General features: G+C 36.0%; 2 protein-coding genes across 5 annotated transcripts; one reads left to right on the top strand and one right to left on the bottom strand.

Annotated features, from left to right (window-relative positions):
- Nucleotides 1-7,629: 7,629 nt before the first annotated feature.
- Nucleotides 7,630-11,899, bottom strand: LOC124529737 (coiled-coil domain-containing protein 137). The gene is made up of 6 exons (XM_047103634.1): nt 11,700-11,899; nt 11,428-11,561; nt 10,917-11,059; nt 10,123-10,299; nt 9,072-9,176; nt 7,630-8,142 (listed from the first exon to the last, which is right to left on the bottom strand). The coding sequence occupies exons 1-6, from the start codon at nt 11,774-11,776 to the stop codon at nt 7,930-7,932; spliced, it is 849 nt and encodes a 282-aa protein (XP_046959590.1). The 5' UTR covers nt 11,777-11,899; the 3' UTR covers nt 7,630-7,929.
- Nucleotides 11,900-12,512: 613 nt separating this feature from the next.
- On the top strand, nt 12,513-25,566 carry LOC124529593 (WD repeat domain phosphoinositide-interacting protein 2). Of its 4 annotated transcripts, none has more exons than XM_047103374.1 (8): nt 12,513-12,834; nt 14,271-14,432; nt 19,204-19,294; nt 19,378-19,572; nt 19,655-20,151; nt 20,216-20,367; nt 21,043-21,102; nt 24,440-25,566. In XM_047103374.1, exons 1-8 carry the CDS (start codon nt 12,758-12,760, stop codon nt 24,598-24,600), a joined length of 1,395 nt encoding a protein of 464 aa, XP_046959330.1. In that variant the 5' UTR covers nt 12,513-12,757; the 3' UTR covers nt 24,601-25,566. The 4 variants fall into 4 exon arrangements, 3 of the variants coding, with proteins under 3 accessions (XP_046959330.1, XP_046959331.1, XP_046959332.1); XR_006966433.1 differs by lacking the exon at nt 21,043-21,102 and adding an exon at nt 21,918-21,998 and having other exon boundaries at nt 12,516-12,834; nt 24,440-24,574; XM_047103375.1 differs by lacking the exon at nt 21,043-21,102 and having other exon boundaries at nt 12,514-12,834.
- The last annotated feature ends 498 nt before the right edge of the window (nt 25,567-26,064 follow it).

Below are 26,064 nucleotides of genomic sequence, written 5' to 3'. Positions count from 1 at the left end.
GCAAAATTGTAGGCAAAGATCTAGATGTGGCCAATGAATTCGAAGAATATTTCTCTAATATTCCTCTGAATATTACTAAAGGACTTAATGCGTCTCCTAATGACGCTTTAGACCTACTCAAGTGTTATGTTCCCCAGAATGAGTTAGAATTTTCTTTTGAGAATATAACTCCGTACGAAATAATAAAAATATTTAAAACATTAAATCTGAAAAAAACCTGTGATCTTTGGGATTTATCAGTCACAATTATTAACAATGTAATTGTTGACTTGGCTCCTTATTTAGCTATAATCTTTAATAAATGCGTACAATCTGGTATTTTTCCTGATATGTTGAAATTAAGTAAAGTAATCCCATTATTTAAGTCCGGTGATAAAAATGATCCAAACAATTACAGACCGATCTCTATTTTGCCAGTATTAAGTAAAATTTTTGAGAAAGTCATGCTTAATCAATTGCTATTATACTTTAACTCGAATAAGCTATTGCATTCTCAACAGTTTGGTTTTACTAAGGGTCGCTCGACTGCTGATGCGGGTGTAGCATTTGTTAAGCACATTTATGATGCGTGGGAAAAGTCACAAAACGCTATTGGAGTTTTTTGTGATTTATCAAAAGCTTTCGATTGCGTTAGGCATGATATTCTCCTAGAAAAGCTTAAATATTATGGTATCAGGGGCCCTGCATTGAAATTAATTTCCTCCTACCTTAGTGAAAGAGTTTTGAAGGTTGTGGTTAATGGTGCAAAATCAAATGGCGCTGTGGCGCAAATGGGTGTACCACAGGGTTCAATTTTGGGACCTCTCTTGTTCTTAATATATATAAATGATTTACCTTATTTCGTAAAAAATACTTGCGATATTGTACTGTTTGCAGATGATACATCCCTCATTTTTAAACTTGATAGAAAAATAAACAACTATGACGTTGTAAGCAGTGCTCTGTCGCGGGTTCTTGGTTGGTTTGACATAAATAATTTAGTACTAAATGCTAAAAAGACTAAATGTGTTTTGTTTTCCTTGCCAAATGTCAAATCAAATCCTGCTGCAATAACTTTGAAAAATGAAAGGCTTGAGTTTGTTGAGTCGACGGTCTTTTTAGGGATAACCCTTGACTCCAAACTGCAGTGGGGCACCCATTTGTATGCCCTGGCAAGAAAACTAAGTAGTGCCATTTATGCAATAAAAATAATTAGAAAACTTACGGACATAAGTACTGCTAGACTAGTTTATTTTAGTAATTTTCACAGTATTATGTCATATGGAATGTTGTTATGGGGTAATGCAGCAGAGATTGAAGTTGTTTTTGTTCTACAGAAAAGAGCTATCCGATCTATTTACAATATTAGCTCCAGGACATCATTACGCGAAAAATTTAAAGAAATAGGTGTATTAACGGCTGTTTCACAATATATTTATGATAATATAATCTTTATACAAAAGAATATTAAAAATTATTCTATCAATGCTGATGTACATACTATTAATACAAGAAATAAGAATAAACTTGTAACCCCCAGTTTCCGTTTGCATACGGTAAATAGAACGTTTTTGGGCAATGGTATACGCATATATAATAAGATACCGGAAAATATAATCAATTTACCATTTTCAAAATTTAAAAATATTATTAAGACTAAATTAATAAATAAATCATACTATTCATTAAAAGAGTACTTTTTAGAAAGAAACGCCTGGAGTTAGGCTCGGGTTCCATGATAGGACGCTAATTACTGTCAATAACGGCATTGTAAATGTGTTTATTTGAAAAGAGCAACTATGCGAGTTTCTTGCCGTTTCTTCTCGCTAGAAGCTGCTTTCCGAAACGGTGGTAGTATTTGATTATTGACGATTCAAAAACGCTTCATTGTGAAGTTTACTTGAATAAAATTGATTTGATTTGATTTGATTTGATTTGATTTAGATGTAATTGTTAGAAAAGAATTCATAGATTATTTTAAAAACCACTTCGTAAAATTAATTCTTGATTTTTTTATATGTGGGATTCTCCAATAACAATTTAATAGTATTTAACGTATCAATTGAGTAATTACGTAGTACAGTACTGCACTAAATAATGCTCAGATTATTTATAAAATTAGTGAAATCACAATATTGCACATCCCAAATTCGCAAGCGTTATGTCCCTTGTGCCTACACACACAGTGGCTCAATCTGTTTACTGTTTTGAGGATTAAATTCTGTTCGACGGTAGAATATCTGATCGGTTAATGGCACCACAAAGCCCTACATTCAAATAATTTATGAAATTTCAAGTCCATACGACTATTTAATTTGATTTCTAGAAAAACTATACAATTCACATAATGAGTTTTTATGTGACTAATTTATCACGCACCTATTAGTTACTAGTTTTCTAAGTTGTCTTGGGTCTGGGTGTTTGTGGTAACGTCATTTCTTCTGGTTTTCCATAACACAAGTGCTTTAGCTACTTACACAGGGATCAGAGTAATGTATGTTATGTTGTCCAATATATTTAATTATTTGTAATATCATACAGTAAGCATAGTGTAATATATTCAGTATTCCCTAATATGTTTAAATTTTAAGTCACATCTACCAGGGTGTTAATAATCACCTAATCCTATTTTAAAATCCACATAGAATTCCAGTACTCATATTCATTACGTTTTATAAGCGTATTAATCGTAAATATCTTGATCAATATGCATGTTCCATGATCATTATACACAATATGGGTATTTACAACACTAATGAAATGAATTGCTTCATAATTAAGAAGAATGCTTTAACTATTTTTTTATGATATCGGTAGAAAATTGGACGTTTGCGCCACTTAATCATAAGTGGTCGCCAACACTAATAGACATTGGCGCTGTGAGAAATGGTAACCATTTTTCACATCGCCAATGAGCCGACGATCGCGACAAATCCCTACCAACCAGTAATTTTTGAGCGTAGGCATATTTGAAAGTTATTACACCCATATACTTCTTAATAGCAAAGGCGACAAAATAAAAAACTGCGTTACTATTATAGTTAGAAAAAAATATAGTTCAATCTGTTAACGTTTAGCGCCATCTATTAACAAGCGATGTACTAAATTAGTATGCAACATTTCAAACAAAAAAGTTATGGCAAAAGAAGGAAATAATTTAAGTTATTTTATGAATAATAAATGAAAATCTATTAGGTAAATCTTTTTTGTAGAAGAATACCAGTATAATAAAACGATAAGATTGTTTAACTTAATTCAAATACTATATAACAAAAATCACCTCAAATCTCTTTGCGTGAGTCAGACGGTAATTAATTTAAAAAAAAAGTAAACAGCGAAAAAATGCAACGAAAAAAAAGTAAGAAATAAAGTTTATTATATATTTTGTGCCAATTATAATAATGTATATATAAACATACTAAATATTTGGTGTAGGTATAAATTTTAATATATATTTATTTGAAATAAACTAATTCACACCGTATAGGTATTATTACATAAATTTTAACCTGCGTTGACTTTGTTAACGACTGTAAATCGATTGAAATGTAAGTTCAAGGGTAAGCTATTGGTACTTGTATCAGTTAAAATTGTATCAACATGCTATCGATAGGAGAAACAAATTAGTATGTGCTTTATAACTTTCATATTCATATGTAAATATTAACATGACTTCATATTACAATTACGAATATTTGTCATAACATATTATTAATAAATTCTAGTGTAATAATGTAGTCACTACGCTACAATTAGCAATGCAGTGCTACGACGTTGGCAGATGCTCTCATTAAAAATTAAATTTTACGGACAAGCTAATTAGTATAAAATTAACATTTTTTGGAAGAAGACCGATGATACTATATGAAGATTGGACTCCGATAGCATTATCGTGCTGAGGTGGCCCAGTGGTTAAAACTCGTTCATCTTAACCGATGATTACGGTTTCAAACCCAGGCAAGCACCACTGACTATTCATGTGTTTAATTTGTATATGTGTTGATCCCGTGTTCGGCAGTGAAGGAAAACATCGTGGGAAAACCTGCATGTGATTAATTTCATGTCCATCTACCAACCAGCGTTGGAGCAGCGCGATGGAATATTCCAAACCTTCTCCTCAAAGGGAGAGGAGGCCTTAGCCCAACAGTGGAAAATTTACAGACTGTTGATGATGATAAATGTTATCGTACAAGAAGCGAAGATCAATAGGTGGCAGATGAGCTATGACTTCTCAGAAACGAGATCAGTATCGAGGATATCCTTACCAGACGTAAAAATCGAATCAAAGAAAGTAAGAATGTCGGTACTAACGCCCATCGACACCCAGTTGCTGATCTGACGTGGAAGTTTAGTGGCGTACCTTCACCGCTTTAAGCTTGAAGTGCCTAAGATTTGGCTGAGATAGACTGGCGTTGGAATCACAAATACAAATCAGCCTAGACCAGCCTACACTCCATAAGGGTGAGGGAGGATCTAAGAAAACCCATCCTCGAATTCGCAAAAGCCTTACAAGTGGCCGCTTTTGACTGCTACACCCACAAGCCCAACACACCATACACACAGTGGAGTAATCTGTCCACAATCGAGACTAATATCACAAAGTTCGGATTAGACCACCCTGACACAAATACTACAAGCTCTTTCTAACACCATGCAGGGGCTACTCGTGAAGATGTACTATCCCTCGGTGCCCCTGCAACCCACACATTAAGCCGTTCTCAAAACTAATACAAGATGTAGGAGAACACAGAGTCGTGGAAATTGCAGTGAAGTCGTGACTCTCTTCAGCTTTATTGAGTGCTCAAAAAGACGAATTAAAAAAGGACCGGAAATAGTTACAGTTCTATTGGCAAACAATAATGTCGACATTTTACTAACAATATAGACGAGTTTAAAAGGAACATAAGACCATGATTGCTTTCTCTTTTCATTTTAAAATATAGTATTCTCTTAGGTACCTATATTATAAGAAGAATGTTTTCTTTATACTGTAACTTTTTGGTGTCTGCCGGTTTATAGCTATCTATATATTTTGTAATCTCACGGTGACATAATAGGTTGGGGAAAAAGTTTCTTCGTATTTTATATGAAAATTCAAAAAGTTTTTTTTTATAGTTTATTTACATTTGTCTAAAGTATGTAGGTGCCATTTTGTTCCATAACTTTTTGCCATCTTGTTAGTAGTGACATGATCCCATTGCTGTAAAAATTTTAGGGCTTCTGATCGAAAAACTGCGACAAGTGGTTTTGGCAGTCCTCTCGTGATGTTAACCTGACACTGCCTAAGGAATTCTGCAGAGACCGAAACAGATGAAAATCTGAAGGTGCAAGGTCAGGACTATACGGCGGATGCATTAATACCTCCCAGCCAAACTCTCGTAATTTTTGTTGAGTGGCTAAAGATGTGTGAGGTCTAGCGTTGTCATGGTGAAAAACCACACCCCTTCTGTTGATCAATTCTGGCCGTTTTCTCTCAATTTCTTGCTTCAATCTCATCAATTGTTCGCAATACAGTTCTGAATCGATGGTCCTGCCGGGCGGTAACAGCTCATAATAAATGATGCCCTTCCAATCCCACCATACACACAGCTTTACCTTGTTGCGAGTTAATCCGGGTTTTGCCACAGTCTGTGAAGCTTGACCGGCCTTTGACCACGATCTTTTTCGCACGTTCTTGTCGTATGTGATCCACTTTTCATCAACAGTTATCAGCTTCTTCAAAAATGGTTCGATTTCATTACGTCGTAATAAAGAATCACAAATGAGTACACGGTTCATTAGGTTTCTTTCAGTGAGTTCATGAGGCACCCATATATCGAGCTTTTTTGTGTACCCAGCTTTATTCAAATGAGTCAAAACCGTTTTGTGGTCAATTGCCAGTTCTTCAGCTACATCGTAACTACTAATATGCCGATCTTGCTCCACTTTTCAAAAATGGCATCAATTTTGTCCGTAACAGGGCGACCAGAGCGAGATGCATCTTTGTTATCAAAATTTCCGGCTTGAAAACGCTTAAACCAAACTTGCGCTACTCTCACAGATACTGCATTAGGTCCATAAACATCACAAATTTTTTTCGCGGCTTGAGTTGCATTTTTACCTTTTATATAGTAAAATTATAAAATGTATCGAATTTCTTCTTTAGATTCACTCATTTTAACAACAACAAAAACAAATGAAAATCACACAAATTCCTAATTTGAATTTGGAAGTGCCTTCTTGAAAATTAAAACTTTTTAATGATACCAAAACCAGCCAGATACAAATGGTATAGCCAAAGAGATTTTATTTCAAGTTCATACATACTATATGCGAAAAGACTTTTTCCCCAACCTAATATATATCACCGTTCACAATATTACCGCTTCCCATCGATAGATTATAATATAGCGAAAAATAATACGTTAAATTGCAATCATATTTCGATAGTTTACAATCTAACGAGACAGATTGTAATCTTCCGAATTTTGTAATCTTACTGTGACACTTAAAATTGAGGAATTTTCGTCTTTTTTGTCAATAGCGTATACTCGTATTCATTTGTGTGAATTTAGATAGTGAAAAATTTAAAATAAGGTACAATTATCGCGCCAGCAAAGCGCAAAAGTAATTACTACCTATGCCGTTTCTAAACCATAACAACTAAAGGAGAAACACAAAACTTTATTGTAAATAAAACAAAAACTTTCGCTAGCATCAGTTACTTGGTTTAGTTTTCATTTAAAAAAATATCGATTCATCTGATAATATGTAGAGTCAATAGCGCAATGATTCACATGCCCCCAAGCGATGTTAAATTCGCAGGATTGATCCTGACCCTTTGTCTATTGTCGAATCACTCCTAACACAAGTGATTAGCTTAAAGGGGTAAATAGGAAAATAAAGGGGTAAATATTAGTCATTTATTAACGAATTTGGGGCTTTGCCAGTGTTCTTTTAAAAACAATGTATACATAAATACAATTATATTTATATAAAAATAGCGACCCGGCCAGCTTTGCATGAGTTGCATTACTAATATTATTTCGGATTATGTTAGGTTTATTCTAATATATATCTATTCGACATATGTCGATGGGTGCAATTTATTAATAAAGATAATGAGAAATGCGCTTAGAATCATTATTTTTTTAATTAATATAAACCTTGATTTGAGTAGTCATTTCATTGTGAAACACAGATTAAAATTTGTTGATGGTTTATAGATTAAAATTTGGATATACGAATATTTTTATACCACAATAAAAATATTCTTTATTCAAGTAGATTCATAAAAGCACTTTTGAATCATGTTCCGTTAATTTAAACATATTCAGATAATCTACCGATAAGAACCGACTAGAAACTCAGTGATTACTTTCCACCATTTTAATTTCAGAATAAGTCAGTATCATTAAAGTACATTTTAATTTTTATATATGCCTAAAATACTAAGTCCACGTTTTTTATTCTCTAATATAATCTTGTATGTGATGTTGTTCAATATTTATTTATTTATTTATATGTACCCAATGGAAAACAGGGGGAGTGGAAAATAAGAATTAGAAAAATAATAATTTTACTAATTTGTAACAGATTAAAACGATTATAATAAGTGTTCCTCAGAAGATAGCGATCTGCGATTTTTTAAATTTAAAGAATAAGAAAGGGTCCAATACTTTAACCATTTATTCAAAAAGCTTACAATATTATGTACAGTGTCATCAATAACATACGATAACATCATCTTTTCACTTAGACAGTTCTCATCACACGAGTAACTTCATAGAGACAAAGCTATATAGATATATTTAGTATTCTGTATATATAAATATATGAAATATTGAATACAAAATATATTGTGAGCCACCGTGGCATTTTGACAACTCTACCTGAACAGACAACAATTTTGTGCACTGCTGTGACATCAGCTTTGTCGCTGTGAAGTATTTACTCATACAATAGTCAGTGTCACGTGGGCGCGGGGCGGGCGGGGCGGCGCGCCTTGCGGCCGGCGGCGTCCTCGAGGCGGCGCTGCTTCTTGAGCTCGCGGTAGGCCGCCACCACGTCCACGCGCATGCGCTCGCGCCGCGCCAGCTCCGCCGCGCCCGCCGCACCCCCCGCGCCCCCCGTGCCCCCCGCGCCCGCCAGCATCGACGTCAGCAGCAGATCCCGCCGCCCCGCCTGACGGAGATACCCTTTACATTCCTATACGATACACCCACAGCGCCCTTGACTTTGATCGTGTGAATAATTTTGGGATCAGCGTCAATAGAAACATGTAGTCACCAACTCTTGATTCAACAGTGTTATAATGATCGAATAACGTATATTATTACTACTTTGTATCAAAGTGTGCAATAGAAAATTAAACTCGCAGTGGTATTGTGTGTCTGAGTTAACTCTTTGTTTCAAGCCTTGGTACAAGGTCCGTTTTGAGTCTATTAAGGTATCAATTTTTAGTTGCAAGCTTGAATTAAAAATTTACGATATTATACTTCCAAGTCTATTAAAGCATGGAGAACATTCGACCAGCATATGAGATGTGTCGTGATCTGTCTTCAGTCAGGGCAATATTTTAATATATTATTTACTTATATATCTACTTATATATCTGTATCTATTGTGGTTCTATCGAACCACAATAGATACAGATATCTTACTGCCAATCAGCAATACTTAGTTAATGTTCTTATGTATCTTACAGACACAAAAACATAACATCTTAGTTTTCCAAGTTGATGCTGCATTGGCAATGTTTAATATTATGTTAATATTTAGGAATGGTTAATATTTCGTACAACAACAACAACAATGGCCTGTAATAAATCCCACAGATGGGCTCAAAAAAGGTTTTGGCACATATTCCACCATGCTATGGATCAGCATGTGGGTTGATGGAATACAAATGTGGCTGAATTCAAATGAAATTAGACCGATGCAGGGTTCCCCATGATGTTTTCCTACACCGCTGAGCACGAGATGAATTGTAACACATGAATATTCAATGGTGCCAGCCTGGGTTTGAACCCGCAATCATCGGTTAAGATGCACGCTTTCTAACCACTGGGCCATCTCACCTCAAATAATGAATATAAATCTAAACTACAGACCCGGTCGGGCGGCGGCGCGCGGCGCGGCGCGCTGAGCGCGGGCGGCGCGTGCGCAAGTTCGCCGAACTGCACGCGCTCGTATTGCACGTCCGGACGCGCCGTCTCCTGCAACCGGAAGTCACAGCTGCTTAATATATGCCGACATTTCTTACAACTATAGTCGGTATTGAAGTAATATTATCCCATACAACAACAGCCTGTAAATTCCCACTGCTGGGCTAAAGGCCTCCTCTCCCTTTAAGGAGGTTTGGGACATATTCCACCACGCTGTTCCAATGCGGTTTGGTGGAATACACATGTGGCAGAATTTCTATGAAATTTGTCACATGCAGGTTTCCTCACGATGTTTTCCTTCACCACCGAGCACGAGATGAATTATAAAGACAAATTAAGCACATGAATCAGCGGTGCTTGCCTGGGTTTGAACCCGCAATCATCGGTTAAGATGCAAGCGTTCTAACCACTGGGGTCCAAACCAATCAAGTATACTATTATCCCATAGTATACTTTTATCGTTTTGAATTGTGACAGGATATACAATTTTGCTAAGAAATATACGCAAAACTTAGCCTAACGAAATTATAGCCATTTATTATTCTTTACTAATGGAGGATCCAGTTGCGTTTCGGTTAAAGTAGAATCGGAATATAATTTAGGTCGTATCATAACTGGTAATTCTATCTACATCAGGAAAAGACCAAAATTTGACTGCAAATTATAGCCATGTCATTTGTAGAGAGCTACTAGAGTATTTATTCCAATAGACTATATCGATAGTCCAATATCGATAGTCTATCGATTGTTAAGATTTTAGCAACGGTATTGCAAAAAGCATCACTTTTAATCTAAACTGTCGATATAATCGTTTTCGTCAATACTATCGATATCTTGAACAGTTTTCGAGGTTAACGAGAGTTTGAGTATCAATAATTCTGCAATACAACTATCAACCCATTCATCTGACACATGAACAGTAGAAAAGTACAATTTATTAATTTATAATATGACTATCAAACTATTTACTAGTTTTTAAGATTTGTCATATAGATACCTCAGCAATTTTTAATTTCTTGGCTTGTTTCTTTAAAGTAAGTTTCTGAGTACGGGTCAGCTTTGGCTCTTCTTTCAGAGAGGGATCCTTCTTCATGGCAGCTTTGTGTTTACGTTGTCGCCGTTCACGTAGCGCCGCCATACGTTCTCCCTTCATATCCTCTGCTTCCACATCTTGCTGAAAGAAATGCATAAATATTATTTACTTTAATCTGAATATGTATACTGCTCAAACTTAAATAAACAGTTCTGTATACACAATAACTCAGTTTCAGCTATGTTATGGAACTAAAACCATCACCAAAACTTTTGGATATAATATAAATGAAATCAAAATAAAAATCTATCACCAATCTGATATTTATTTTGCAGTCTAATACATAATGACCGTACCTAATTGTTTTTTGACGCTATTTATGATTCACTGTGATTATACTTCATTTCAAATAATAACCAAAAATATTTGACCATAATGCTAAAATATTATGCATACATCGAGTACCAAAATGACATATCTGTAATATGTATATCTGCTGAATTTGTTTGCCCAAAACATATAATGACAATAAGAATCTATGCTAAATCTTTTGGATTATTTACTCTTATTTTCAGAATGTCAAGTGTAGAGATAATACTATTTAATATAATTTAAAGCAACTCACATATTTAGTCACTACGACGTAACAAACAGACAGACAAGAACTACAACATTTTTAATTCATTTTCATTAACAATTTTAATAGTAAAGACTTTTAATTCCTCTTAAGTTACTTAAAACATAATAAATGTACGTACTGGATAATCAAGTTGTTCCATGGGATCATGCAGGGCTCTCATAGTGCTATTGATACGTAAGGAGAAGTCACGGCCAGACTCTCCTGGTAGTTTCTTCAAACGGGCTATGGGATTTTTACCAGCTTTGGAGACTCTCCCATCATCTGAAAAAAATTAACACACAATTAAATATCTTTATTTATTCATACTTAATAAAATAAAATGTTCCTAGAATTTGTTTTTTAAATATAGATTTTAATAATTAAAACTAAAAGATTAATTAGTGGTGCTTAATTCTGAAAGCGTTTTGTTCTGTCTTTTTGTTCTGTTTGGACCATAAGCATAAGTAATTCCAAATTAAAAACAACTTTGTTCACATATGGTGAAAATAAGTATATGAGCAATTTTGGACTAATTAAGATACTATTAGGTAAATATATGTTTTTATTTTATTAAAATCTTGTTTTAAAATAAGTAAATATTGACAAACACAATTCCTAAATAATTAGTGATTCACTGAAAATTGACAGACCTTTCAATGTAATTTTCTTGCTTTTCTTCTTTTTATTATGTTCTTTATTTTGAAAGGCAAAGAGCTGCGTTACAGATTTTGGGATAGGTTGTTCATCTGGATCCTTCGGCGGAGCATTTATTTTACCCTTAAGACTAAAACATAAATTTTGTTAGTACAAACAATTATGAAATAATGTTATCCTTATACTTAAAGCACAATTTAGATCCTTTATTTAGAAAATACAGGAACATGTGAATTGTGTATAAATAAACGCAAGGAAATGAAATTACCTTTGCAAGCGCCTTGCTTGTTGCACTAAAGGATCTTTTACTCCACGATGTTTTTTAGCGGGTATTTTACGACCCATTTTAACTGATCATTCGAGTTTTTGTTCGTAAGTTATAATATTGTGTACACAAACTTTGCTGTTTACAATGTGTAGTCCTTTTTGGTTAAGTACACACTACACAGTACACTTAGTTATCTGCCAATGTCACTGTCATTTTATTTTAGGTTAAATCAAAGATTGTAAAAGTAAAAGATATCGTGTCATATATACCATATCATATTATGTTTTAATTATTCAGAATTTTGTGCTCATATACTATAAATAAACTAAAAATAAAAATAATTGTTTATTTTTTCATTTAAAAAGGCCGATCTTGACTATTTTAAAATATTATGATCATTATCATATTAAAACTTAAGGCGAAGTATATACTTAGGTGGTATATCATATTTATTGATACCAATTTATTAACGCGTAAACGATAACCTCTCTCAAATTATAATAATCAATTTTGGTAATTTATGGAACCTTTACTTCATACATATGGAGAATATACTACTACTGGACTATTTTTGAGTGAAACTCGTGTGAAATCTAGCCTCTCCTTAAAATAGTTTTACACTTTCATATTTGACAGATAAATCAAATCGGTAAAAATATAAATAAATATAGGAATATTAATGATTATTAAAAGTATAATATAATTAATAATGTAATAAATGATGCATTATATGTGTACCCAATATATTTAAATATTAAATTAATTTAAATATACCTTTGAAATTGTATTGTCTTTGGTACTTCAAAACGTCAAGGGTGCATCGTACGATAGTGATTACGATTAGCGAATGGATGATTTGAGTTGTGCAGGAGGGGGCTTGTTTTTAGCAGCAAGCAAGGTCGTTCTTTGTGTCAAAAAATTCTACTAGTGACGAATACTTAGTTTTTGTTATTTACAAGGAGTGAGTGACTGTTTGTGCTCAGTAACAAAGGTCGTAGAGCGCGTATGTCGTTAATAGTAATCAATATTTAAAGAAACTCGTAATTTCGAACGTTCCAATGAGTTTGGGAGGAGGTCACAGTACAGAGGGAACAAATGCAGGAGGAATATTTGTTCAGTTTAATCAAGATTGCACGTAAGTAATTTATTTTGTATTGGTGTTTTAAAAATGAAAGAGAAAGCTGACCAAAGACGTAAGGGAATATATCGCCCTTTTAAAAGGCGATCAAGTCCAGCTGTGACATCGAACGTCAAGGCTACTACTATCCTAGAGTCTTTCCGATGCCTATTACTAAAACATGGGCGTACAATTGCGCCTTGGGTAACAAACACAGCTTGCGTTATTGTACGATGATGCAATATGTCAATGCCAATATTTTCGTAACAATGAGCAAAAATCAGATGTTGTATACAAACAAAAAACTCACGACCAACGGCTCTCAGTTAGAGCTATTAAGTTGAAATATTTTATGTAGTGTAATTTTAATTAACACATTAAATAGATCTTATAATTTTAAAATTTTGTTATTTAACATGATGTTAAAAATTACTTTTAAAAAATGATAATATCTTCACACTAAATAACAAAGCTATTATCTTGTTTAGTCAATTAATGTCCATTATTTTTATTCTGTTATTAGGCAATATTTATTATAATTTCTTAATGTTAATTTTATAATAAAAATATGTTACATTTATTATTATTTAATTTTTATTATTAACACTAAATGATTGATTGGATTGATATTGTATTATTTCAGTCCTATAAAAGTAAAGAATATTAGAATAAATGTTTATTTATAATAATATTTATAAATATTATAACTTTTACTATACTTCTTTCTAGGTTAGGCTTTTCTGTAAGTGACACTCAGAAGCAATTACATGAAAAGCAACCACAATATATCTATAATGCTTTTTAATTTATCTTGTGCAGGAATATTCCAAAGCACAACATACAAATAATCATAGTGATAGTAACCCAAGTATTTCACAATGTTTCTTATACTCATTTTTTTTTTCTTTATTTAATCAACCCAAGAAAACATTAATAATTTTTTTTTTTTGGGTTAAAACATTTTCCACAACATGGTCTAATTAAAGGAAATAATATTAGTTATAAATGGACATCAAGGCATGGATAGTATGTTTCATTGAAAATGAGGTAGTGCCTTATAAATTACCATGCCTGCATTCCAAAGATTAATAGTCTATTCTAACTACAGGAGAAATAGAAACAAATATAACAACATTGATAATATTCACATATAATATAATTGTTTGACTTCTTAATAATCAATGCTATTCAATTAAAAAATTTAAATGCCAGGTTATTTCAGAACTATGACAGTAAAATTATAGTAGATATAAGTGGTTAAGTGAAATAGTGTTTTTTGATAACAATAATTTAATCAAGAACTCTTTGTAGTTTATAATCTATTAGCAAATCATATGGAATATTTAAATTTAATATATGTTTATCAACTCTGTTGATTGGAAAAGGCTGTAGATAAATATACTTGTCTTATTATTATGAAATTATAAGTAATGATGTGATTGTGTATTTTGTAGGTCCCTAGTAGCAGGCAGTAGTAGTGGCTATCATTTGTTTGCGCTGACTCCTGATGATGGAATTGAAGAAATATATGCAAGCCGGTCAGGCCAGGACACCTGCCTGGTGGATCGACTCTTCAGCAGTTCCTTGGTCGCCATTGTTACAGTTTCAGCTCCCAGGTTTGTAACAGCTTACTATATTCATACAGAGGAAAGACTTTTTCATATTATTTGTTTTGTATGTAGGAAGTTACGCAGCTTTGGTAGGTGATCCTATGTTGTGTCTGGCCTCTAATTATTCCAGTTACCGTTGTTGTCAATATAAATAATCTAAGACACAAAAACAAATGAATTAGTAATTTATTTTAAAATAATTGTTGCATTTATTATTCATTTTAACTACTTTATAATTTGCAAATAATACAGTCATAACTTTGCACCTGTTACAATAAAAATGGATTTTGTATACACAATATAAGTAATGACTTTACATATCTTCGCAGAAGTCTTTATATAAATTGAATTATAGATGTAATATTGTATATGATAGTTTTTTCAAGCTAAGTTTAAAGAGAAGTCAACTTTATCTAAAGTTTAAGAGGATTTAAAGTGTTTGGATACCACTTCCATTCACCATCAGGTGGAGTGGAGTCATATGCCAACTCGAATAGAAAAAAAAAAATTGATAAAATTTTTTTAAAGATTTAAAATAAGAAGATTAGAATAAATATATTATCTTATTATTATATATGTAATAAAAATTAATTTAAAGCAACTAAGTATATACTATACGCGCCTCGCACACGCAAAAAGTAGAGGAAAACGGTTTGTAGGGGGGATTTAATGGCATAAGATATCGTCATCATCACGTCGTTTTCCGTCGCGGCATTCGAATTCGTTATTCGGATAGATGTTACAAATCAATAATTTGAGACGTATAGTGAGATTTATTGAGTATAAATCTATTTACTACAAACATATGAAGTCCCGTTCAGTTAATTAATTGTTTTTTGTTTAATGATAAATTAAACTCAATAAATATAATATAAGTTGTATTTTTTGTTGTCTTCACTCTCTCTCAATGCACAATAAAAGAATTATTTTACAATTTCTAAATAATCTTATATTCGTAACGGCAAGTGTCCAAAAGAATTGAATAAATCGACCGGAAGAATATTATAATATATGCCTATCCAGATTCGAACAACCTAATAGTCCACAACGTAAATAAGACCTCGGAAGACTTTCTCTTATTTAGTGGACAGATATTTTAAATGCATACATAAGTAGTACCTAATTCCAGTAATATTATAAAGCATTTGAATAGGTACACCAGGAAATAAAATACCGTCTATATACATGTAAAGATTACTTGTATTGATAATCATCGTTAATCAATATCATTAGTCAGTAAAGAAAAATATTATGGAGCATATAGAAAAACGAATTAAATTATATTTTGCTTCGTTGTCGAGATTAGCCAATAGTAGTATTGACAATAATTGTTCGAATAATTTCAAATGTCATAATGACGTCATAGTGGCTCCCTAAGTATTTATACATGTAATAAAATTGTTCTGTCTGTTTGTAATAATAAAAACCGCTTTTTACTAAATTCACGTTTATGTGTAATATTTTTTAATTTTGTCTGTCTGTTTGTTCCTCCTAATCTCTAGAACGGCTGGACCGATTTTGAAGGTGCTTTGACTGGCAAAAATCTGACTTTATAAATAGTATATTAGGCTATGAAAAATAACTTTTTTTTAATTTAAATGTGCACAATGTCGCGGGTACATCCAGTTAGTGCTAATAACAAATCGCAAAGCCATCTAATTCTATCATTCTAAGCAAATTCAGTTTCAATGTCATACAAATAACCCTTGTTTTCTTAAAAGAACATTAATCTGACTTAAAAAAAATTACCGCGCTCGGTTTTATATTTACTAACGAATTGTTTAATGTCATTGCCTCCTTATGACGTTTTAAACACAATGAGCAGTAAGTAGTAGCAGTAGACCTTTATCGTTTACCTTTTATCTCTCGAATTGGGGTTACGATGTATGTGTAGTGGAAGGGCGCGTGGGCTCGTCGTGAACTTGGCCGTGTTATTGTAGAGCGCGGACACACCTGCGCGATACGTGCCATCTTCCCCAAAAATTTTAAAGGAATATATTTTATACTATATAACTTTTTGATAGACATCACCCCAAAAACTATCTCATTCGAGTAGACTTATATCTGTTTAGAAACACTTTTGTTTTTCGTTAATTTTAACCGTCTATGGTAAACAAAACCATTTTAGACATAAAAAAGAACATCAAGGTTCAAGTAATTTATATTAATTAATATAGTTTTAAATAAATATATAACATCTATAAAACTCTACACTAATAACCTAAATAATTGTTACAAGCATAAATCGTAATATTTGGAAGCCAATAGGTCCATAGATGTATACGACTAGATTCATTAAAAGAAGATCATCTTGTGTATAGCAATATATTTCTAATAGCGACGCCCACGCGCTATGTTTAAATATTGTTGGTATTACGTAGAAACTATTTCATAATAATACGAAATGCTAACTATAAGTGATACGCGTGGCCTAAGCTGTTGGCACGCGCTATAGTTGAATACTTGCTTCAACTACGTATATTTCGACATATGTCGTGAGTGTAAATTGAAGTAAAATGTATTTTAAAAAATGTTTTTTTTTAGAGAATAAAGTTACTTTTCAACTCGTAGATATCTTTCAACAAGGAAAACGTGACGTCGCATCGTAGTCGAGTAATACTCACTCGATAAATTTACGTATATGTTGTTATTGCGTTGAAGCGATAAGTATCGAAGCGAAATGAACGTTTGATAGTTTTCTGTATAAAATTCGCTTTTTGTTGTTGTTTTCTGTTTTTCACTTTAATAGATGAATAAACTAGATGAAGTAAACGTTACAAAATTGTCCCATTGCTGAGAAGCGTGCTCTCTTGATGAGGTTTAGAGTACGTTGTTCCAAGACGGATTGGAGGACACACGTACTCGTATAGTAGATTCTGTTTCCAAACACACGTTTCCTTTCGAGAGGCACGAATTAAGTTATAAATCAAAATACACCCATAAATTTAGTGGTGTATGTCCGCGCTGAATCTTGGTGAATACTAAATAATATACTACTCGAGCAATTGCTACCCAAATTCCGCTTATCAAGTTAACAAATATTAATATAAGATGTTTATGATAACCCTACCGTTCGCTAACCAGCTCAAAAAACTGTAGATGTAGCGCACGCGTGTATGCAAATTATTCTAATCACACAAGAGGTTGTTTTGATATCACTGCGCGTGGCACACATTTCGTTACGAAATCGCAATAAAAAATATGATAATCGCTTGTATTTGCGTATGTTTTTGCGCTATCCTTACCCGATGTCGCCGCGTCGCGTCGGCGTGTGACGCGAATGTCACGCGACGATACGCTGACGCGCTAAACGCGACGGCTCTTAATTGTTATATTCAATTTATCCATTGTTTTCAACTGTAAACATATTTTAATTAACGCGATTTTTTCGTTGCTTTTATAGAAAATGATACAAAATATTTTTTTTTTTTTTTTTGATGTTAAGAGTACATGGGTGAATGAACTCTGTATCTTGTCTTGGTTGAGTTTTGTTTAAACCCAACACATCATATATTGAGAGCCTAGTTGGCCAGAAGTTAGAACGCGTGTATCTTAACCGATGATTACGGGTTCAAACCCAGGCAACCACTGAATATTCATGTGCTTAATTTGGGTTTCTAATTCTTCTTGTACTCGGCGGTAAAGGAAAACATTGTGAGGAAACCTGCATGTGACAAATTTCATAGAAATTCTGCCACATGTGCATTCCACCAACCCGCACTGGAACAGTGTAGTGGAATATGTTCCAAAGCCTTCTCCTCAAAGGGAGAGGAGGTCTTAGCTCAGCATTGGGAAATTTACTGTTACCACTTTTTTTACTTTTATATATAGAAGGAATTTACTGGAGGACATAAAATACATATATATGTACAGATATTATAAATATACAGTTAATTCATAGATATTTGCAATAGTAAAAAATATTATACTTATTTAATTGAAAATTTAACAATTATAATCGATAAGACATGGTACATGTAATCATTTTTTTTAAATAGCTATGAGTTCTCATATATGAATATTCTTGTTAAGCAACGCTACCTAAACGAATTTACGTTACAATAAATTATGTTAGTCCATAAAATTTTAACACTTAAAAATCCGATAATGCGGTACACGTGTGTACGTTTATACTATTTAATAGTTTTAGCGTCTTCTTGCTGGTAACATTTTTACTTCTTTTTTAAATTATATTATATTGGTGGTAGGGCTCTGTGCAAGCCCGTCTGGGTAGGTACCACCCACTCACCAGTTATTCTACCGCCAAATAACAGTACTCAGTATTGTTGTGTTCCGGTTTGAAGGGTGAGTGAGCCAGTGTAACTACAGGCACAAGGGATATAACATCTTAGTTCCCAAGGTTGGTGACACATTGACGATGTAAGGAATAGTTAATATAAATTCTTACTGCGTCATTGTCTATGGGTGACCACTTACCATCAGGTGGCCCATATGCTCGTCCGCCAACCTATTCCATAAAAACAAAACAATATTGGTTTAAAATTATTCTTAAACTATACTATAGATTCAAACTAGCAACTTTTCGGTCTGTTTGTTTGTGTGTTGCTCTTTTATAGCCAAAACACCGAACTAAATTTATTGAAATTTAATTCGCTTAATCGAGGTTGTACCTTAAGTCGAAAGAGATAGATGAGGCATAACCATTTTCAAGTCTAATGATCCTGATAATCTGAAGATCAACGCCTAAAACACGACCGAATCCTCGGATGACAACTAGTTCTTATATGATTATATATCGGTTTCATTGTTGTTTCAGGAAGCTAATCGTGTGCCACTATAAAAAAGGAACTGAAATATGCAATTACAGTTACAGTAATACGATTCTCGCTGTAAAGCTGAACCGATCCGTGAGATAATTTTTTTTTGTATTATAATTTTATATAAAATATGGTACGAACAGAGGACATATGAAAGTATTTTATTTTCACAGAGGCTGATTGTATGTTTAGAAGAGTCGCTTCACATTCATAACATTCGCGATATGAAAATTCTCCACACGATCCGCGACACGCCGCCGAACCCGCGCGGACTGTGCGCGCTCTCCCCCTGCGTCGACCACTGCTACGTGGCGTACCCCGGCTCCAGCGCCGTTGGGGAGGTGCAGATTTTCGACGCCGTGCATCTGGTACGTCCCACTACTAAAGTCTCCACCGGGGACTTCCCACTCAAGCTGCAACAGACGTATAAACTTCCCATCACCCTTCCAGAACGCTAAGTGCGTAATCAGCGCGCACGACAGCCCACTGGCGGCGCTCGCGTGGTCCATGTGCGGGCGACGCCTGGCCACCGCCTCCGAGCGGGGCACCGTCATCCGCGTGTTCGCCGTGCCCGAGCGCACGCGACTCTACGAGTTCCGGCGCGGAGTGAAGCGCTGCGTGTCCATAGCGTGCCTCGCCTTCAGCGCGTGCGGGGCCTACCTCGCGGCCACGTCCAACACGGAGACGGTCCACGTGTTCCGGTTGCAGGAGGGCGCGGCGGGCGCCGTCGGGGCGGGCGCGGCAGTGGGCGCCGGCGAGGAGGGCAGCGCCGGCGCCGGGCCCGCGGGCGCCGCCGAGGCCGGCTGGATCGACTGGATTTCGCAGGCGGTGTCGGCCGGCGCGGGCTACCTGCCCGCCCAGGTGGCCGACGTGCTCACGCAGGGTCGCGCCTTCGCCGCCGCCCGCCTGCCGCGCCCCGCGCGCCGCGCCGTCGCCGCCGTCACCATGTAAGTGCGCCGAGCGCGCGACCTCGAGCGCGCGGACGGTCAGTCAGACGGTCGGCTGTTGCAGCGTGGCGCGGACGGCGCGGCTGGTGGTGGCCACGTCGGACGGCGTGGTGTACGTGTACTCGCTGGACGCGCAGGAGGGCGGCGAGTGCGCGCTGCTGCGCACGCACCGCCTGCTGGACGCCGGCACGCCCGCGCCGATACACTCGCAGGAAGGTATGTACTGAGCGTTTGCGGTGACGTCGATCGATTCGTTTATTGGATTTAAAAGTACCGAAGTATTGATCGCTAGCATTTACGACCGGTTTAGTCAGTACGCGAGAGCTACTTGTATGAGTACCTAGCAGTGCCAGTAGCGGGCGCGGCGCGCGGCGCGGTCTCGTGGCCGCGACCAACCGCCACCGCCCTACATTCAGCCTCTCTCTCGTCTCCGGCCCTCTTCCTAGTTCCGCTCACCCGCACGCTTCACATCCTCCGCTCACCAAACGCGCAAGGGACCTACCACCTGTATGTGTTGAGTACCAAGTGGGCCTTCGCCGAGTCCCTTCACTCTCAAACTTCTGCGAACAACTATTACCTCAACTCGACGACACACTCCGGCTCGTGCCACCGACCTTTCGCGGCTTCGGTGGACGACCTCTATATTTTTATTAAATATATTCTATCATACACCTAACACTTTCTCATTCACCCTCATCTTCTAAAATGTATTCATTCAATTCGTACCATCAATAATATATATGCATATATATGAACATCTTTCCCGCCTTCATCTCATACGTCGCAGCGAAATATCTGAATGTATGTACATACAGTAGGAGATCCATACATATACCTTTATATTATATAAGTATATTTGACATTGTGATGTACGACACCACACTCCCGCAGCCGCGGCGGGCTGCAGTTACGCGGGCGCGCTGCGCGGCCGGCTGCCGGACTCCATGACAGGTAGCTAGCCGCCGCCGCCCTCTCTCTTGCGCTCCGTTTGCCTCCCGTTAAGTCTACTTCGCTCGCTTCCTCTAACCCCCGTTCCTTGACCCCGCGCTTGCGCTTCTCCTCTCTCCTCCGAAACTGCTCCGTTTCGATCGGGCTACCGGCCCCTCCTCCGCTTGCTCGACCACTGCCGACGTCCGCGCTCGCCGGTCCTGCGCCGGCGAGGGCCACGGCGTCTCACCGCTTGCCGAACTATATTTCGTTAACTGTAGAGAGTTGTAGACGAACATAGATGTGTGAGTATACGTTTTAATACGAAGAACGAGCGCCTCGTTTCCGACGAAGTACGTCACGAGGAGGATCGGTCCGCCGGAGCTCACCGGTCGGTCCGTCTATATCGCGTCGCAAACGAATCGATGCGCTGCGACGAAATATTCTAACGATAAGTGAATAAACTACCTGTCGGAAATGCTCGTGCTTACGATTAATGCCGAACGTATCGATAAATTACTATACAAATAACGATATGAAGAGAATTACTTAATCGTAGAGCCTTATCGTTATTGTTAAACTTGGATGTGGTGCTGTGTATTTAATTAAAGCTTATCGATTAACAAAAGAAGTTGATTTGTTATACTTTAGTCGAATACGTTCACAAGTAACTAAATCCACGGTCAACTATTTCTGAATTTCTCTATTAGCTTTGCTCCTTGCTAAGGCACAAATACTATATATAATATTGATTATTAGAAGTTGCGTTCTTCTGCCACGACGTCACTATGTGATTCCTGCTATTGATAATTTTAAACAAGATTATGTATTTCTACAAGGTACGAATATTTCCGATGAGTAAAGTTCATTCACAATAGACACGTCGGCCGACACCGAGACTGACGCCAGGCTGGCCACAGGTAAGTGCTGCGTCGACCGATCCTCCCGCGCTGTCGCTCGCTAACCGCTAACGTGTTCCGTCCCTACACATGTACATATATACGTCACTTTCTTCCAATTCGTTTGTACAATCGAATCGAACGAATCGAATAGTATTCGTAATCGATTTTAGTGTGTCGATTATGTTCAATTTTGGTGCAATTTGAATTGGAATAGTCACAGCTTTCACATATATTATCGATGTTTTAAATTGCTTTTGCTTTCTGAATTATTTATCTTCAATGTAAAGCGACACTGCATTTTGTTTAGCGTATGCACAGATCCCTCGAATATGTCAAAATATTTACATGTTTACAATAATCGACGTAAAATTGTCAACGCGATTATTTGCCGTATTTTATATGTAACTAACCGATCTAATAAAGTAATAAATTCTACATAATGGCGTTAACAGATAATAATTAATGCGAACACGCTACACAAAGTGAAGTGCCGCCACGATTATTGTTCGTGTACAAAAGTTTCGTAGGTTCCGTAGTCACAAAAACTATCGCAAAATATTTTTCTTAATTTAAAGTTAATATATTATTGGTTGATTCTTCTCAAACATAAGATTAGAGACTTATTCTGCGAAATATATATCATATTTTTTTCCTAAAATTTTTATTCTGATGCTGTCTAGATATAAAAACACGCAAGCATCTAAAAATAACTCAAATCAAAACAATAGATAAGAGTCAAAGGCACGAAACATGTCTGCAAAGAAATGATTATATGAAAATAGTATAATCGTTTTGATAGATTTAACTGTAGTAACTTTTTTTAAAGAGTTCATGTATATCTCATTATCATCATTATCCAGGGCCGTATGTAGAGGAGGGCAACCGGGGCAACTGCCCTGGGGCCTCCACATTAGTGGGGGCCACAGTTTTCAGCAAGTTAACAAATACCGAGATATAGTCAAATTATAATAATGTTATTATTTAATATATTAAAAGTTACCGATACAAGTAAATAAATCATAGCTTACTGATTGAAATAAAAAAAGTAATTATTTCATGATACTATAATTATTAGGTTGTTCACGCTTTTATTTGTCTAGGGCCCCCACTGCTTTGTGGCCCGGGGGCCTCCAGACCATCAAATCCGACTCTGTCATTATCACTAGAGTGTTGGCTGGATACATTATTTTTAATTAATAGCAGTCATATTTACGATAACACGAGTCTTTAGTTGACCACGTCATTTTAAAATTAATTGTCTTTGAAATTTTACTCGAATACCGTTCAATAGAACGTAAACTGCAAATAGATGCGTGGCAAGTGTGATCTCATTCGTATTATGGTATCAAGTATTAAATGAAATATGTTTTAAACTTAGATCATCTTACTGAATGAGGATTCTAAAAACAAATGTAGTCGAACTATTTCGATACACGTATAAAAAACTTTGTCTCGAAATGTGTTCTACTTTGACTCTTTTTTAAAAAATATATATTCTTGGCACTTAACCCTGTGACAAACAAGAAGGTCAAGTCATGATGCAATATGTATTTGAGTTTGACTGCGGAACTCTACTGAAACTAAGATTATGCCTAGTGAACTCTTTAATTTAATTATTAGTGGAATACAACAATACTTTTTGGAGACTTAAGAATCGAACACATTTAATATAGACTTCGCATGTGTTTGAATTTAGAAGTCAAATTGTGTATCTAATTTATGATATTGACGCTCTAAAAATTATAACTGAAGCGTTATAACACCTTGAATAACTGTTTGCAATAGGGATTTATTTCTTAATAAGACCATTCAACTGCACATCCATTTTATATCTTAACATAATTCAAAAAACTATTTATTGTAATAATGAAAAGTTATTTAGTATCTCTTCAGTATATGACTGTTATTGTTATAATTGTTATTGTTTCTCCTTCGTTTGAAGGCTCTTCTATGTTCGATCCTTAAGGTTCCGGCGTGAATACAGTATAGATTGTCAAAAGCGAATTTTTGTTATCTTAATTGAAATAATTATTAACATTTTTGATGTTTATTTCATAATCAAAGCGAAGAAAATATGTTCCTTGTTATTTGCATGTTTATTGAATAATGATACGAATATCGTTGATTAGCGACGATGCCGTGTCACTGGTGTTGGTGTGATCGTTGGTAATTTGTCAACGCACTCTGTACATACATACATCCAGCTCGACGTCGTCTGCTTCGTGTGATCCTTGTCAGCTGACGCTGATTATTATAGGGGTATTGCAAATCGTTTCCTCGAAATTAAGAGACAAGAAGGTAATATACACTGATTGAATCAGTTAATTAGTTCTGACATATAGTCGCGCGCGCTTCTTCTCATTTAATTTCGTGGTGACGTCAGCGAAGAGCTCGCTCGGATCACACGGAGTCCCGGTCGACGTCGGCTCGGCCTCCGCTAAGAGTGAGCGCGTGTGCAGAGTCGGAGCGCGCGCAGGAGCTGGGCGCGGCTCTGGCCGGCTCTCCGCCGCGCGGCGCTTTCGACCTGCGCGACCACAGACACTTCCCGCCGATGCGCGCGTCGCCCGCCGCGCCCGCCGCCCCCGCGCCCGCCGCCCCCGCGCCCGCCGCCGACCAGTAGCGCGGACGATCTATCGCAATCTCAGAACGTGTACATTGTATTTAAAATTTTAGAAAAATTTAATCGTATAGACACGCATCGATGACCTCTCTCCCCCTTGTCCGCTCCGATTTTGTTAAAACTTCGGAGTTCTCCATTGGATCGTTGTTTTTATCCGCACGAGATAATGTAGCCTCGTTGACTTAAAGTAAAGCCGTCGGATGTGATAAAAATCGTCAGTTGATTCTTACTTTTCGACGAAAATAAAAAAAAAATAATAACTTTGTTATAAGTAAAAAAAAATATTTACATTTTAAGATTGTGTAAGAAAATTTGAATATATGGCGAATGACGAGAATTTGTAAGACCACCTGATATGATTACTCGATGTGGACGAAGACAACGAGCCATATCGAGGTATTCTGCGTCGCGCTGTGCAAGTGCGTGCGGCCAACTGTACATAGCATTACGTGTATACTATACGAGGCACCTGTAATATAAACCTATATTATTTTAAATTTAGACTTTGCGATGTGATAGCCCCCGATGGCTGTTTATGCTGTGATTGTTTCGAATGTATGTCTAATTTTATCGATTTAAAACTGTATGAAGTCCGCTGCATAAAAAAATAAAATAAAGTTTGTAGATAAAAAAATTGCGGCAAGTACAAGACACGTATAATTTTAGTAAAAAAATCATTGCTCACGCTGCTTTACATATCAGAATATGACATAATTGACGTTTTATTAATCTGAAATCCTTCGCCGACCACGCGAAGTGGACGATGGTAGGTGTGGCGCGAGTGCGTCGGTAGTCTGTGACCACAGTGAAGTACAACACTACACTATGATTTATAATATATGTATATTGATAATTATATTTTTATTGTCGCTGTCTTCGAACCGTGCCGCTATTTATTGTCTCATCTGATGTTTTAAAACAAAATTGTAAATATTGATTAGTAATAAATATTTTTACAAAACCCAATCCTTTGCTTTTTATTATTATCTGTTCATAGTATAATATATAGTTAGTAATTTTAGAAGCATAAGACAAGGAAACTAATCATTCTTTCATATTTTCGTAATTATAAACTCCTTGTAGGTATATCTATATAGGTCATACCTACCTTTAATAAACAACAACTGTACACCTTTAGTTCTACTAAAAGTAAATTTATGAAGGAAAAATATGGTCTTACTCCGTGATAAGTGATTACAAGCTGTAATCTTTTGTAGTTATTAGTTGGCAGTATTTTCTCTGTAGTGTCTCGCAAATCATATAAAGCCGTAAGTCCTGCAGCGCTCAAAATCTGTCTGATTGTGTTGGATTAGGAGAGGGTAGTAGTGTTTCCACAAACTTTTACATACCTCTGCAATTGACTATTTTATGTTGTAAATGGTAGCTATGTCCAAAATCGGACGAATGACGTCATCATCACTGTTTTCATTAATCTATAGGGAGGATTTGTTGGAGAAAGAAACA

The sequence above is a fragment of the Vanessa cardui genome, chromosome 5, assembly GCF_905220365.1.
Source record: "Vanessa cardui chromosome 5, ilVanCard2.1, whole genome shotgun sequence".
In the NCBI taxonomy this organism is placed as follows: domain Eukaryota; kingdom Metazoa; phylum Arthropoda; class Insecta; order Lepidoptera; family Nymphalidae; genus Vanessa; species Vanessa cardui.
Note: the sequence above shows the minus strand (reverse complement) of the source record. Positions and strands in the feature narration are given on the sequence as shown.